General features: G+C 45.3%; 1 protein-coding gene across 1 annotated transcript in view; it reads right to left on the bottom strand.

Annotated features, from left to right (window-relative positions):
• The window catches only part of SORCS1 (sortilin related VPS10 domain containing receptor 1), a 309,525-nt gene extending 297,145 nt beyond the window's left edge, over positions 1 to 12,380 (bottom strand). Inside the window, exon 1 of the mRNA XM_087766088.1 lies at positions 11,316 to 12,380. Within this exon, the coding sequence (XP_087622214.1) occupies positions 11,316 to 11,960 (645 nt within the window). The 5' untranslated portion in view covers positions 11,961 to 12,380. The remainder of the gene's footprint in view (positions 1 to 11,315) is intronic.
• Positions 12,381 to 17,546: the final 5,166 nt, after the last annotated feature.

Genomic DNA, 17,546 nt, shown 5'->3' on the forward strand with positions numbered 1-17,546 from the left:
CTGGAAGGCAGGAGGAGAAATGGCAGGTGGACCCAGCAGGACCACCACCTTCACACTGAAGCTTCAACACGTCCCTCTCTGTGCAGAGGGTGTTCCTGCTGGCAGGAACAGCTGCACCCCTTGCTAGCACCTGCAGCTGCAGCATCCCATGTAAATACTGCCTTGGCCCACCAGAGTAGCTGAGATGTTTGACAGTGTCGATGCAAGCTGCTGTGGCTCGTGGGCTGGCCTATTCATCGTGACAGTTATTAGGGTTATGTTTGCCTTTCATTAATAAAGAAACATGTGCCTTCCCTGGCCCTTCTGCATCAAGGGAAGGCATCAGCACTCGCATACCTACACACAGAGGTGTGTGTGGCACTTTCCTCGTGTGTTTATTGTTTTTCAGTTTTTTTAGGAATCACACTCTGAATGTGTTGCTGTCTCAGCTGTCACTGCTTGTCACATTACAATAACGATCGCTGCTTTCAGAAGCCAGTTCAGGTTGTTTAATCATCGCTTCCCTCCAAGCTGTCCATCACAGGGTGGTCGCCAGGCAACAGCATCAACAGACAGGGCCGTGGGTGGCTGGTGAGGAGGAGGAGGAGGAGGAGGAGGAGGAGGATGGAGCACACCAGGGTTTGCAGGGAAGAAGGAGAACTCACGTACCCACGGGAGAGGGAGGCACGGGAGCTGCTGAGTCTTTCTGATGGGATCCCAGCCTGCAGCATGATGAAAATAAAGATTTCGGTGATTGCAGAACCCGGTGTTTTGGTGGAGGAAGAGAGGATGGCAGGACTTTAGCCAGCACCACAGTAATGCAGAGCTGGGTTCCTTGCTGCAGCTCCCATAGGTGTCCATGGTCCAGCTCCCTCCATCACAGGTGGGATGGGAGGGCCTTGCTGTCCTGCCCAGCTCACAGCTACGGGCACAGCCTGCAGTTAGAAACAGCTGGAATCAACCACATTTATTCCTTTAACAACTTTAAAATGAATTGTCTAGGAGTGGATGAGGAGTTTCTGAAGAGAAAAGAAAAACCAAACGTAAATTTATAGAAGTTGAAAATAAAATGGAAGGCAACACTGAACTTGGAGCTTTGCATCCAAAAGATGAGGTGGAGAATGTTTTGGCTTGGTTTGTTTCATTTTGTTTTCCAGGAGATGATACACAATTAAACAGTCATTTACCATTTAAACAAACAGAAAAGGAGAAACAGCTGCACCTGCCCAAAGACTGCAGGACTGCATCAAAGCATCTTTGCGTTACAATAACATAAACACTTATTACTAAACTTCAGACGCTTTTCTGTAGAGATGCTAGGTCACTGGATCCAGGCTAAGCCCAGATCTATATTCTTCATAGCTCTAGCCCAGGCTCTGTCCTGCTTAACATATTTAGGGGCGTGTGGAAACATGCACACAAATGAAGTGGAGGATGTGTAGTGCGGTCCCTTCCCATGGTGCGATCCTCAGCCAGAATACCATCTCAGGGAATAAATATCCTCAAAACTCCTCTAACTAGTGACATTTCACCACAGACCTATGCATTTTGGTACTAAAGTTTAGTGCATCTGCTGTTTTGCTAGTGTATCTTTTATTTATCTGTTTACACTCTTGTATTAAAAAAAAGTCTCTTAAGTTTCATGTAATCAAAGTAGATCTAACTTTGATTTGCAAATAACCATTCCCAAAATTTGATATTTTTTTCCCCCAATAATGATCAATTTAAAAATTTAAAGCTTTTCTCTTTCATCTACAGAAAAGGTTTTTTTTCTTGGAAACCTGAACTAAAACTCAACAGAAAGCAAATTAATTTTCCATAATATATTCTTTCGCATATAGAGCTTGATTTTCACCATAAGTACAATATTTAATCCAGAATAATATATTTGCACTTATACCTAGGTAAATCCTTCAAAAAACAAGGTCCTCGAATATTCATGTGAATATTCAGTGGAATTCACTTCTCTTAGGTCTGTTTTCAGAGAATATTCAGTGAACAGTACTGGCAACATTCTTGGCCAAGGCAGGGAACATTAAGCTGTTTCTAAAGGTTTATACTGACCCAGTCACACACACAAAAAAGGAGCATCTATAAAAAGACAAAGTCACACCACAAAAAAGGAATACATTTTCATCTACTGAAAATATACCTTGGATTTAAAATAAAACTTTTCCACGCAAAGTCTATTCCAAATGATTAAATGGGGTCCATTCCCACATTACTGAGGAATTTCCCACTGATTTCTGAATCAGGAACTTTATGATTACTTCACCCCCCAAAAACATGCACCTGAGAAAATCACATATTGAGAAGGGACAATTTATGAAGAGAAAAACAAGCCGACATTTGTTATATAAAATATTTCCCTTGAATTATTTTCTCAACCTTAAATGTAGTGGGGGAGGTGAGAATGAGGGGGGGAGAGAAACATTTGGGGAAAGACATGGGATGTCTCTGTTGGGTTATCTAAATAGCCTGAGATTTTCCAAAGTGCCTTTCACTTCCTCCTGAAGTCCTGCATGAAAATGATCTGCAAGAGCTCGTGGCACTGCTGTCATTAAATAATCACCAGCAGAGGTGACATAAAACCTAATACAAATAAGATGTGAGCACTGACACTGAGTTGGGACCCGGTGTTGTAAGGGATCAAGAGCTTCCCATGTGTAGCTGAACACTCTCCACCCAAAACCCCAGCCCTTCCGTGCCTTGGGAACATGTTTGCCTTGAAATGCCAACTGCAAACCATCCCCTTCCACCTCCTGTCCTTCATCTCTTGATTTAACATATTTGTGCAAAGCATGGAAGACTCTGCAAATGGCGTCTTATGTTCCAAGGGGCAGCAAGAAGTGATACACAGGGCATGGGGGACATATTCCTGGTAGCAGTCTGAAAACTGTCTTGATGAATGAATTTCAGACGCCCTCTTTAAACACCAGCCACACCTTTATGTATTAGATGCACTCCAGCATTTTTGCCAGCCCAGACAGTCCAAGAGTATCTTCCCTGCTTTGCTGCTTCTGCATTAGGGAATGCAATACTACAGAGGAAAAAAAAAAGCTTTTTTTTTTTTTTAATGAGGGTAACCTCTCTGGGGGTGAAGGTGGGTGCTGTTTGCTGTTACCATGTAATGTGCTGCCTTCTGTACACTTTGTGGTCTCTTCACCCTGCCCTGAGGTTCCTCAGCCGCACTTCCCAGAAACAGAGCATGGGTCAATCCCTTCACCTTGCCCAAGCCACTCGCTTGAGGTGGGCTTTGTCTCGTCTGGGCTATCTCTGAGCTTTCCCTCCAGGAAAAGAGAAACACAAGGCCTGTGACTCACTTCACTTTCCTGGCCCTAACAACAGCACGGGGAGAGCACTAGAGGTCCTGCCCCAACACAGGCTGCTCATGGTGGGGATACTTGGCATTGACATCCCTCTGTAGCAGCAGAAATAGGTCCCATTTCCCACCTTCTTCCCCCCTCACCACCCAAATCTCCATCTCTTTTCTCAGCCTTCTCCTCCCCTCTCACCCCATGTCAGAGGCACCTCAGCACAGCCTGCCCTGAGCATGTCCATGGCATGACAGCATGCAGGGGAGAAGTTCAGAGGCAGCTTTGAGTCCTAGAGTGCCATCACGCAAGAACAACACTCCCCTATTTAGGGACACGATGTGAGGTTAAATTAAGTTCTTGGAGACCCTCTAAAAGAAAGGAATTACATTTTAGGACATACCCTAAAATATCCTGTTCCTTCTCAAAGTACTTTCCTTTTATGTTCCCCAAGGAGAGAAAGTGCGGTACCAAGTAAAAGTGTTATTGTGTTACCAGCACTGAGAATTAGGGATTAAGGGCTCTCATGTTAACTGTTGTTTGATTTAAGAGACAGCCAAAAAAATTGCCAGTGGCACAAAAATCATTTTACTGCATCAACTTTTATATGCATTTAAAATTCCAAAATAATTAGTCTATCACCCAATGCTGCCATTTGAATTGGAATCAAGGCCCATTTTCATTTAACACAGAAATGTCAATTAGAGCTGCGGGAGTCATTGATTTTTTGGTTTGCTGGCCAGATATTAAAAAAAAAAAAAAAAGAGAGAGAGAAAAGAAGTGCCTTGTGTCAGTCTGATTTTTTTTCTCCTCCTATGAAATGCAAACCTGTATGTAGCTTTGGTTCTGGATGAACAGGATCCAGTACACACAGCTTTTATGATAATATCAGTTGCCCAAACATAGGCAAATATAGTTTGGGATGCTCTACCATTCCCAGGCCTGGGCGTCAGAAAGGACGCAGGACCCACAGGATGCCCTGGCCTTGCAAAGCAGCAGGTAGAGGCAATACCATCTCAAATGTCACCAGATGCCTCTGTGTGGGACACTGAATCATGGTTTTTGTGTCACTGGATCATTTTTAAATGTAGAATAAAAGAATTGGAAATCCATTCAAAAAATGCTGCCTTGAAACAAAAATAATGACAAAATGTTACATTTAAACTTTCAAGATTTTGGCTTGTTCGGGGCTGTTTTTCAGGAGCCTTGGGATCAAAAGGAAATCAATGTGAACCTATGAAATGCTCTGCCCAAGCTACAACAGTATTTTCTAGGGGAAGAGGTCTTTGATGGGGCAGTTTCACTCGCCTTGTTGGAGCTCTGCACAACGTGAGGGTTGCATTCAGCCTGGCATAGTAAGAAAGGCCCAGAGGACGCAAGATTGTCCAAGGTCAATGCTAATCTTGCAGCCCTTCATGTGTAGAGCCATATCACAACAGGACGGGTCAGAATGTTCTCTAATCTCTCCAGAATGAGTTGAGGACTTCTGACCTCCTTGCTTCCCCCTCTAGACAGACCTCATCATGATTGCCAGGTCAGAGAACTACAAAAGCCTTACTTGAAGTCAGGAGGAAAGGGAGAAAACCCTTTTCTTTTATAAAGTACAGTATTAAGAAGATTGAAAACTATAACCCTGTTGCTTTATACAGTTTATAACCTGTCAATATTGCGTGAATGCCAGTTGCAACTGTCAGAGCTCTTCCATTATTCTCCTTAATCTCCCCTTGTGATAGGATTTGCATATCCCACCTGTCAGTTGGGGTGGAAGCTCCTCATCATCTCCCAACCACTTTCACAGAGACCAGATTCACACAATGACAAGCCTTTCTTCTAGTCCTCATGGATTCTCTTTCACCCACTGCTTTCTCTCAGTGCACGGCTATTCTTATTAACAATTTCCCACGTATCCTATTTCATATTCTGTATATGAAAAGCCTATGTTTTAGCCAGTCAAGAAATATATCTAGAGATGGATTGCAATACAGAAGAAAGAAATACTATGGCTATTGACTCATTTTTGCCAAATCACACACACACACACAAAAAAAAATCCAAAAAACCTCAAAACTTTCTGATTAAAGAAATAAAGTCCTACTCACAGTTACAGGAAATTTTCCAGTGTTTTCTCTCACTGAAGGCTTGTTTTTAAAGTAAGCTTCATATCTAGAATGGATGTAAAGTATTTTATGATCTACACAGTAGCAAATCTAGTTCAGAAGACCAAAATTTGAAACAGGGTACTTTTAGCAATACTTTAATTTGACTTGATTTTTTCTGGTTTAAATCCCAGTTTTTGTTTCCTCACTTTTTATTCAGTCCTTCCTAAATATATTCTCATTAGGTCTACCAAGATATTAGCCTGAAACAGTCTAAGCATCTGGTACATTATACTATTAATACTATTATATATTGTTGTAATATGTAAGCAATACATACTACATCTCACTGAAGCATTTTAATGCAGGCATCCTCCTCAGATGAATCTTTTTTGGGACCTGTTTCCTGCACCCTAGGAACCAATCTAAATGCAAAGTGACTGACAGCGGGGTCATTCCTCACTATGGGTCTCACTGCGCAGCTGGCTCTGGGCTCCACAGATACATTCATTTCCTTAAAACTTCTCCTTTATAATAATGCAATTGCCATGGGAGGAAGGGAGCAATGGGCTATCACAGTGCCATACAATGTAATGCCAGTTGCTCATGGGATGATGTTGACAGATTCTTCATCCATCCCTGGTAGTTTTACGCTGGAGCCATAGCTCTGCCAGCAAGGGAAGGACAGAGGGTACCAACTACAGCCTGTTGCATGAACACAGCATCTGAGCAAAGAAGTCTGAGAGTGAGAAGATATGAAAAGCGACGTTTTGATTGTGATCCCCCGTTCTGGTCTGCACAGAAGAACACTGGCAATTTAAGATACTTTTGCCATGCCTTTACTGCCTCACTTGTAAAAAGGAATATATTCGTTATCATCTGCATGGAACTGTGCTCATCAAAAGCAAACATCTCATTCAAATTTGAGCTCGCGGGAACCTGACTCCTAGAAATTCACAGTTCAGTTTCCACAATCTGTCTTACAAGTGGATACAGAAAGAACAGTGCTTGCTTGATTTAGCAAACCAGAGGCTGAACGGGAATACGATCACTGCCCATAAAATAATTCCAGGGGGCATTAAGTGCCAGGGAGGGAAAATAACTTTAATTAAAAGGCACATGCACAAATGCAAAAAAAAAAAAAAACATCTAAATTGCCCAATGGCAACATTAGAACAGAAATCAGACAGAAGATTCCAACAACCAGAAGAATAGATCTTGCAACAGTTATCCAGAAAGAAGGAAGACACTAGGAGGGCGGGTTGAAAAAAAGCCAACTGTTTTCAAGATGCAGTGTGACCAGTTTATGGCTGTAGGATGCAGTACCTGCTGCAGCCCTGTACCTTTCTTTAAGTTCCTAATTTACAAAGCAGGTTTGAACACTTCAGCTGAAAATCCAACAACAGGTTATTCACAATTACTTTGCCCAGGTGGAAATACAGTGCATTGGAAATATATAGGTGCATTGTTATTCTGCCTTACGTGTGCTCAGTTTGTCCTGTCAATAACATCAAGTAAAATCTTGCAAATAATACCTAACATACAGTCTCATCTTGCCTAAAAGCTCTCCCATAAGAGACCTAACTCTTTCCCTGTTGTCTAGTGTAATCACCTGACAACAGCAATGATGACCTTGCAGGCTTCATCCTGCACTGGACCCATCAGTTGTATTGATTTTTCTACTGTGGATGGAATATAAAACCTGTCTGGCCATGGTTGTTTTGCATCTGGTCCAGACTCCATCTCCATCAGTCTGTTGAGGATCTTCTGTTGTGGAGGACCTAGAATAAGCTCAGCTTTGTCTTTCCAGCCATGTAAACCACAGAAGTTTGAACCAGCTGTTTAAAGGTACTGTGGCCATGTAGAAGCCAATCCCCAGGTGTACAGCAGGTATGTGCTCAAATTCTTTGCCAAACACTTTGAGATCTACACCAACATCCAGCCCAGGAGAGCACTCTGTCCAGAGCAAGGCAAAAGTAAACTCCTTTATTAAGTGAATGTGAAACCCATCCTGCTTTCCATCATAGCACCACATGATTGCACAAGCTATAGCATCAAGGTTCTTGCTCAGACTCCCTTACCTTCTGACCTCCTCCAATTTTTTTGCTGTTTCTTCAGGGTACTTTCAAAGGAACAAGTAAGGCACTAATCTCACTCCAAGCCAGCGCAGGACAGAAGCAGTCTTGGTTTCTTGTAAGCTCTGAGAACCATCCGTATCCCAAAAGCTCGTAATGGACGTCTCCTAGAGATTTGTCTCACTCCATTAAAACCAAGTCTCTCTTTTAGCGCCACACACAAATCTCTGCTAGCTGTTTTCTCTTAGTCTATAGCAGAGCATTAAGGGAGCTATGGGGGCTCTACATCTACAGTGTTTGGATACATGACATCAGGAAGCATGTTTGATATCTCTGCGAGCTAGGAAACCTGCCAACTTCCACATCAATGATGACATTTCTCAGTGGTGCAAAAAGGCAGGAGATCTCACTTGTGTGTCCTGTAGCAGAGACTGGAAGATTTTATCTCATAGGATCTTTTACTCCAGTTTCTACAGAGGCCAGTGGAAGGACTCTCAGGATGTACCAATGCAAGTAAATTAAACAATACCAGGACACATTCATGGACTCAATAGTCTATACTCTTATTATACTGTCAAAACAGTTCCAAACAGGGTGCTAGCATGGGCCAGTTAACACCTTCCTGGATCATTCCGAGACAGTCTGGGACTTAGTACAAGCCAAAGACCATTTCCAGCACCCAATTTGGCTGCAGCCACTCTTCTCTGTTTTGCAGACTGAAAGAGCTCAGGATTGTGGAGATGCCAGACCACCTTGTGTGGCCTCGCTTACCTCCACTGGAGTCAGAGAAAGCCTGAGGCTCACCTGTATTTTAATACAACGCTGGATACACTCACAATTTCATCCTCATCAGTCATCTGACAATCCAGACTCCGTAAACCTATGCTCTCCTCTGGGAAGCTCCTGCTGACTCCACCGGTGAAAAAGCCAAGGCAGACAGGAGGGATTAGTGCACATGCGAAGCGTGTCCCTACAGCTGTGAGCTGGGCACAGTCCAAATGTCCGGCTACAGTTATTGTGCTGGAGGGTAAGCTATCCAGGGAGTACCTAAAGTCATTGATGGGCCAAAATAATCCCTGACGTAAGACAATTTATGTTGGTGGAGTTATACCTGGATGACTTGGACTACTGTTTATTATTCTTATTGTACCTGTGGCCAAGCATACAGAGAGGTCATCCTCAGAGCAAGAATGCCATCAGTTAGATGGTGCACACACTCAACAAGAAATCACAGCCAAGCCTGAAAGAAGCTGCAAACAGGGAGAACAATCCCTCACAGAAATCAGGAGTCCTTTCAGGACTTTCCTCCCTTCTCCTCCATCAGAAACATTGCAATTGTATCTAAACCACTACCAAAATAAGGATATAGGGAACCACACTGAAGCTGGCAGGATCAGGTACGTCGCAATAGAAAAACGTGGTGGTGACAGTGCTTTAATTTTGCACCTTTTCCATCTAAAGCTGTTTTGAGCTTTGTTTTGGATTTTTCCTGTACTCACACAGATGCTGCAAACTATGATCTTCATAGTGCCCCTGTGCCTGGGTGAAAGGCAAAAGCTGTTTAACAGCAGCTCTTACAGAGCACATTAGACTGAAAATGTGAAGAGGTGTGTTGCATCCCCCTGCCACGGCAGGGAAACGCAGGCAGGGAGGCAGCAGCTACTGCTGCTGGAGTGCAGCCAGGGCACCGGGGCTACACAGCATCCCTCGCAAGCAGCACCATGGGATCCCCTGCGACCTCCATGCAGGCAGAACTACATACATTGGACCCTAAAGGAAGCATTTCACCCCATCCCCCTCCCACTCCCAGCTCCTTCACAGATGAGTGCCCAAAACCTCCACAGAGAGACATTGGGTCAGTGCCACTTTGGGCTACCTACTGAACACACACCATTGCTTCAGCTGAGCCCAAACCTGTCATGCATCGAAGTCCTGCTGGGGCCCAATTTCATTTAACGTTGTGAAGGGGATGCAATCACAGCACAAGATAGCAAAGCACTGCCAGATCCCCCAGCAGCAAGGTGTGAGCATAATCTCCCTGTATGCAATGCAACCCGCAGCTCTTTGGGAAGGACAGCAGCAAATTATTTCCCCACAGCTCCCTGAAAACGTTTGTACACCAAGGCACTCAGAAAGTAATCAGTCCCTAGCATTAATAGTCCCTAGTACCACAGTGGCCAGAAACATATACACATGTATATGTACACTTAAGCACATGTATAATAAAACACATATATAACAACAATATATGTGCCTTGATAAATGTACAGGTGAAACATAATTGCAGTGATAGCCCAGGAAAACTGATGCCTGCTGGATAACTTTTTATATCAGAAGGTTTTTCTTAGCAAATGGGTCACTTTAAACCAGTGTCAGCCTCAATTCAATTTGTATGAACAGACCTGAGTTCCTACAAGGCAGCTTCTGTTAGCACAACTGCATAAGAGACAGGCTAGCTGAGTTGTGAAGAAAGGCAAAAGTCCTTCAAAATGGAGATGACAAGTATTCCTCTGTCAATTAATTGATTAAAAAGCTCCTGATGAGACCATAAAACCATGTCCCAATTAACTAGGGCTGAACCCCACAGTGAGGTGCCTATGACATCCGCTGTAATTCTAATACAATCTAATACAATCTATACCAAAAGGAATTCATAATGATTAGACTATTATTTCAAAATGTTACCAGGCTCCTAGTACTAAAAGCTGAAAGGGAGGCCAAGGATTTCTGCCAAGCAGCCAGAAACCTTCTGGCATTACAGAAGCAGACACCTTAGAGAAGAACCCGAGTCCCCCTTTCTCCTGGGAAGTTGTATGGGCAACGACCATGTCGTGCTGGCATCCCTTTCTCTCTTATTAGCATTCTGCTTGCCGTCTCTAAGAGGCAAAGTGACAGAAGTTGGAGCATTCAGACAGACAGTTCCCCCCACTTCTGCTAGTCCGCAAGCAGAGTTAACAGCAGGCAGAAAGCACGCTGGGCAACTCACTCTGCCTTCCCCAGGCCTCAGCCCTCTGGCTCCAGGTTACCTCTGCAGCAGAGGCTGGAGGGATACTGGGCTCAAGTTAACTTGGTAACTTTGATGCTATGACTATTGCTCCAGCCTGGAAACCAGTCACCTGCTTCTCTGGCTGGTTTTGTTCCACTTGGCTCATGTTGGAGCTGTTCCGCTGCTATTCACAAGAAAGGTCCAGGTTACAGGGAAGAGACAAGAACTGTCTCATTTTAATACCTTGCTGACAAGAGGCAAAAAGCAGCTTTATTCCTGCACAGAGGCACCTTGGAGATGAAGTCCTGAAGCCCTCCAGCATCTCTCCATCAGCAGGGCCTGGGGATGAGCCCTTGGGCTGACATGGGCCCCCAGGGGTGGGAGGAGGAGGAGCAGCACCAGAGGGGCTTTCCCAAGCCTTGCTTGCAGCTGAGCCTCCCAGGATCACAGCGAGGGTTACCCTGGGGGAAAGGCAGGGTGCAAGAACCAATCCCTCCCGAACCGACCTTTCCCATCCCTGCCGCGAGCGGTGGCAGGGGTTTATCCCTCTCTGCCTCCAGGGTGATGGAGAAGGGGGTTGGAGGGGGCTGTGCTCAGCGGGCGGGCAGTGGAAAGTTTTTTTGCTCCAGAAGAATGGCCCTTTTGAAGCACTTCTGCCCCACTGCACACTGCTAAGCGAAGCCAATCCCTGGTGCCCGGAGGCGCAAAATCCCCCCTCGAAGAAGAAAAACCCAGCACTCCCCACCCCGTATCCCACCCCACCCCCCAAAAAAAGGAAAAAAAGAAGAAGAAAAAAAAAGGAGACAAGGACAAAAGCAAAGCCCCCGCCCGCACCCCGCCGGCCCCCCGCGGCGGCGGTACTCACGCTGCTGTTGTGCCCCGACCAGTGCACCATGGCTTGGTTGTGCGCCGAGTCGCCGGCGAGGGCGAAGGTGGTGCTGCCCAGCCGCAGCTCCTCCAGCCCGAAGCGGGCGGCGCCGGCGTCCCCCGGCTCCCGCCCCGCGGCGCCGCCCGGCCCCGCGGCGCCCCGCGGGCTGCGGCCCCGCCGCCGCCGGCCCGAGCCCGGCCGGCCGCCTGCCGCGGGGGACCCCTGGCCCCGGGGAGGATGGTCCTCGACGGGAGCCGCCGCTGCCGCTCGGGGTCGGCTCGCTCCGGCCACTTTCTCGGGCTCCCTCGTCAATCGCCGGGTCTCCCAGCCGCTGAATTTCGTCCCCGCGGGAGCAGGGGCGAGGGTCGCTTGCAGCCCAGCATCCTCCGCCTCCATCCCGGCCCCTTGCCCTCTCTCACCTCCCTTCTCCCCGGGGAAGCTCCTCTGCTCCTTTTCTCCTCTGTCGGTCCTCAAATGCATTAACAATCCCTGCTGCGGATGTTGCTGCTGCGGCTTCACCTGGGAATGGCAGGATCTGCAAGTTATTTCTGCACCGGTAAAGCCAAAAGTGAAGAAGAAAAGCCATGTCCAGTACAGGAGAGCAACGTGCCAGGCTGGGTACCAGCCAGCAACTTTTTCCATCGCTGCTGACTGCTGATGAGTGCGAGGGAGAAAGAGCAGGAAAGAGACAGCAGGAGCGAGAGAGCAGGGTGCTGCCGATTTACCCGCCGCGGGGTAAACAGCGAGAACTCCGTAAAGTTTCAGACTCTGCTGTATTAGATGCAGCCGGGGGGTAGGGGAGATTCCTTTCTTTCCCCCTCTTTTCTTTTTCCTTGTTTTCTTTTTCTTCTTTTGCACTTTTTCCTTTTTTCTCTTTTTTTTTCCTCTTTTTTTCTTTTTTTTTTTTTTTTCTTTTTTTTCCTCAAGACTGGCGTTGCTGATCAGGCTTTTGATGGAAGGCAAAGCCACAACCACACGGGGGAGGAGCTGAATTGAAATCAGAGAGAGAGGGAGAGAGAGAGGAGCAAATCCTGGCTGGTGATTTCTCCCGGCTGCCTCTGTGGAAGTCACAGCTCGCTCCTCTCCCGCTCGCTCTCTCTCTGCTCCCTCTCACTTCGCCGCTTCTGCATCACCCTCCTCCCGCAGCCGCCCCGCGTGTTTCGGGAGTGATTGGTTACTCACTCCCCCTCTCTCACACACGCACCCCACACACCCACACGCACTCCAATAAGGACTTACCCCAACTTTTAAACTCACAGCGTCTGATCCCTTCCTCCCCTGCACTTCCCATCAGCTCAAACCCCTAAAACCTGCTCCCCAACATACTAAAATGAACTGGAAGCAAACGTGCAAAGTGAAGGAGCAATACATACATACAAGCATACATACATGTGTGTATAGTCTTTCCAGAGGAAATATTTTAATTCGATTAATTAAGTGGCCTTAAATGTCTGAGCAGGCTCTGAAATGCCCCTTTCTTTCTCTCCCCCGCTGACTGATATAAGTGTACTGGAGTTGCTGGGAATAGGCACCTGTGCTTGATTTCACAGAGGGAAAGTCACGTTTCTACCCCTCCATTCCCTCCTCCACCTTTGCTTCGCTATACCATCATGTACAGTAGCTGCCGATGTTTAGATAAATCACTCGGGCATGGCAGAGATGTAGTCACATAAATGCTGATGGAGACAGGGACAAGGTTTTGGAAATGAAATGACAGCAGTTGGTGGCGGGAGAGGGGGAGAGAGATTCCCCACCACTGGTTTATCAGCAGAAAAAAAACCATTTCTGTTCTAGCTGTCTCACGTTTTCAGGACAAATAATTTCTCCCCCAGGAGCTGTGCTCCTCTCTCACTCTATCTCTTCCCCACAGAGCAGTCACTAGTGGTGGCCAGAGGAGATCACCAAGCCCTGATTGCAGAGGTTGGTCTCTGCCGGCCATAGGAGCCGTTGGTCCCTTACTGCAGGCAGCATCACTGGTGACTGCCCATGCAGCAGGACAGGGGCCCGAGCTTTAACAGGCACTTGCAAGTGTCCGCAGGCTTTAAAACTGGAGGAAATTGAAGGCTCTTCCACTGGAATTTTATTCCATCCCCATCTGCCTGCTCTAACTCATTCCCATTTGATTTCCAGGAGAGTTTATTTTTTAATTAAGGTTTTTAACATTTCCTTCCTAACATGGAAGACTTTCTTGTATTTTTTGGCAGGGCATTTCAGAAAGAGATTTACAGATTTGTTCCACATTCTTCTAGAGATTTCACTCAAATGCTCACTGGTGACATGTCTTGGGATATTAGCACAAGACCACAGACGAAGGGAGACTCACAGTAATTGAGGCTGGGCATAACTTCATGCTGCTTACAACAATGATGGATTGTCTGCAATGTAACCACCAGACCTCAGCTAAATCTACTGTAAACCAATTAACTGCATACCTATTTCCATATCTCCCAGCTAAAAGGTTACTATGAGTTACAGCCTATTGGTAGTAATAATTAACACTTTGCACTTAAACAACTCCTTTCCTTTACTAAGCCCAAAGCTCTTCACAAAGGCCAGTGAATTTTACTATTGTATAAATGAGGGAAACTGAGTCATGGTGCGATCAGCAAAGCAGCAAGGATTAGAGATGGAGCTACCTTTTTATCAAACCAATCCTTTGTCTTCTATACAATCGATTGACCAGGTGGATCTATCCCAAAGGATGCACTAAAGAATGACACCTTCCTCGAATAAGTCTCTTAAAGACCCTTTAATCTAAAGGGAAGAAATTAAAGAGATGAATGGGTGAGACAAGAAAAGAACTTGGAAGAACAAAATTAATAAGAGATTAGAGGAAATTTCTCCTGGGATTGTAATAGAAATTTGCATGCTAAGGAGTGGCTAAGGCTAATGAGAGAAAAAAATTTAGTTGTCTTATTTGGGCAGATGGTTATCTCTGGATTGTGACGAGTGACCAGTGTGTGATATGGATGTGCTTGGTTAAGTATACCTTATACACTGTGAGTATAATACACCTGCAGAGCTCTTCAGCAAACACACACAAGCCAGTCATGGACAGAAAATACCAGATCCGACCTGAGGACCACAGCCAATTTTTCCAGCATTTCCCTTATTGTGGGTGGATATAAGACAGAGACATACAGTACGAGCCTTTCCGTGATCCCTATTTCCAGGAATCATCAGTTCAGGAGATTCCAGCAGCAGAAATTGTGCCTGATCCCTTATGTTTAATAGCTACAGATGGACCTGTCTTCCCTAAATTTGCCTAATCCTTATTTATACTCTTGGTGCCTGAGGCATGCTGTGGTAGTCAATTTTACAATCTGATTATGTGTGCTTTTGAATACTCATGGTCTGCACGTATCTGAGAGAGACATTTTAAATTGCTATAGTCTAATCTTGTTGCCAGCCATCTTTCTGCCACAGGTGATGTGAGGATTGAGCCATCAGAGATACGAAGCCAGAGTCTTCGGCACAAAAAAAAAAAATCCCCTGTCTTGATGTAAGCGATAGCTTTCTGAGTTGGGGACTACAGTAAGCCCTTATGCTGTCATTGGGGAGGGCTGAATTCATGTACTCAGCCAAAAAGAAGCACTGGTGTGTAGTGACCAGAATCCATGGCCGTGCTCATGAGAAAGAAAAGGCTGCACTCATGGGTATCCTGACCCGAGGTTTCACCTGATCTGACGTTTCGATAGCACACGCTACACCACATGTCCAGCTCCAACCCCTGATGAGAATGTGTTTTCCAACAGAGCTGCTACACTACCAGATCAGGAGAGTGCTCTTCTGTTTCACACAGCCAATATTGCCTCGAGGGAGGGGAGAGGAGTGAGCCCTGGCGACCATGGAACAGGAGACAATTGTTGATACTATAAAACATGATGCTATGAGAGCAAATGAAAAATGCAGGTCTCAGCTGGCCTCTTCAGCCTCTGCCTTTACCAGGATAAGCAGTGGCAGGGTAGCAGGGGGTGTTCCTCTTCGCCAGGGAGGAACTACTGCCAAGGCAGAGATCTGCACAGGCATGAGAGGGTTTGAGGACGTTCTCATTTTTGGGGTCAGGAAACACAAGCAGGAATCTAGTGAAGGGAGTAAATACCAGTTCTGGGTAGCTGATGCAGTGGAGCAAGCATTTTCCTAAGGATTTATATAGCCTTGAGAAGAGAAACAGGAACAGAAGGAAACGCGGCTGAGTACACAAATCTTCACTTGGGACCAGGCAGGTTCAGAGACAGGTGGAAATATGGACTTGGTCAAGGACATAAATCCTTATGACAATGATTGCAATAATCTACCATCTGTAGGAATCCTTTCCTCGAGAGTGTTTCACACTCGCAATCAGAGACTACTTGTGAAAATGGGGTCTCAAGACGCCTCCTGGCTCCACAGGATTCCTGTCTTCTGAAGCATGCTAGACGATGGAGCCTGCACCACGGAAGCACCTCAGGGACTATGCCAACACTGTCTGCACTTTGATGGAGTAGAAAGGGAGAAAGAAGAATGAGAGAGAATGGAGAGAAAGAAACAGAATTGGGTGGGCTTAACCAGCTGAGTTTTTGATATAGGGCAGGGGCACAATGTAGCCTGGTCTATCTTGCAGTCGAATGTCTTTTAGGCTAAGCAGTAAAATCTCTCTCTAGTAAATATTTGTATAATCAGGATTTTGTGAATCTACACTAATTTTAAATCATCAGTTTTCTCTGTAAGGACTGTGTAATGAAGGGAGCCCAAGAAGAACACTGCTCCATTGATTCCTATCAAGCCACGGTGAGTGATGAATACTGTAGTTCGACATTACACATAATTCCTCCAAAAGGAATCTCTGTTTGAAAAAAAATAATTACAAATCAGGATACAACAGAGCTTGTTGCAGTTTCCCTTAGGAAAAGAAATGATGGCTCTCAACTGTAAATATTACAAAGACATCTTTTTTTCTTAAGAGGTTCTGGATGCTTCATTCTTTAAATAAAAGAGGGACTAATTATATACATCAAAACAACTATTTCCAAGTGCCTCTTATTTCACTGAACAAATGGAAATTATTTACCTATGTGACTTGTTTTGTAGCAATATTTATATAGTAGTTACAAAGGTATTATCAGAACTAAATCCTAGGACCTCACATAGGGGCAATGCATTTGGCACACAAAAATTATTTGAAAAAAATCTGGAACTGAAATAAAATCCGTATCGTCTTTCCACTGAATTTCATTTCCCTCACTCAGATTATTTTTGGAAAGATGATTGAACTATTTATTTTTAACACTAATAATTCCTCTAAATTAATTAACATGAAAGCTCTCCTTTGTTATTTCAGACAATCAAGCCCCAAACCAGTGCCATCCCAAAATTAAGCTGCTGCAGCTTTTAACAGGGGCTCCCATTCATCTGCAAATGTGATGCGATTTTGCTTTAGTTGCCATAAATATTAACAGCAAGGGCTTTTTGTTCTTTTACTCCCTCTTGCTGCAGCCTGTTGCAAAGACTGAGGTTTAAAGTAATCTCAAAAAAAGTGCAAGATTTTGCCACTTTGTAATTTAAAGAGCCATTTTGCTTTGCTAAATCCTCAGATGGAGATTTCAGATAGCAATTTATCTGGCAAGGAGAGCTGGATGGCGAACAGATTCGATCACTGTGATTGCCTCTAGGTACAGGAAGGTACTCAGCACCCATACCTGGTGCCAGTTTTCCTTAAAGCACTGTTTATGCTGAAACACCTAGTGATGCTTATCAGGCAGCAGATCTCTCTGGGGACAACAGGAGTTGTCTGGATCTTTCTCCTCTGGAAAATCTCTCATGTAGGCTCATCTGTTTCACTTCCACTTCTGGATCCAAAGGGTTTTCACACCATCCCACCACAGATGGCAAACCTCATACCCACGGCACAGACTTTGCATTTTACTCTTTGGGTCCAGACTTTCTTCCTGCTCTTACAGCTGCAGAGACTTCCTGGGCCAGCTTTGCACAATGATTTCAGGATAAACCGAGGGTGGATTTGCCATGGGAGGAAGGCAGCATGTGAGCCTCCCCAAATAAGCTTGTACTCCCAGTCACGTGCAATACTCACGTGGCTGCACAACTGCCACATCCACACAGATGTTGAATCCAGCCCTCTTTGTTGCTATGCCTATAGATCCTGGGATTTAATCCCATTTCTTCTTTAGTGACAGCTGCTCCTCTATGCTGGCCTTGCACTTCACTGATCCAGTGATCCTCTCCCCTTGT

Source organism: Nipponia nippon, unplaced genomic scaffold, assembly GCF_047370975.1.
Source record: "Nipponia nippon isolate SJK-2023a ecotype South Korea unplaced genomic scaffold, ASM4737097v1 scaffold_3, whole genome shotgun sequence".
Lineage (NCBI taxonomy): Eukaryota > Metazoa > Chordata > Aves > Pelecaniformes > Threskiornithidae > Nipponia > Nipponia nippon.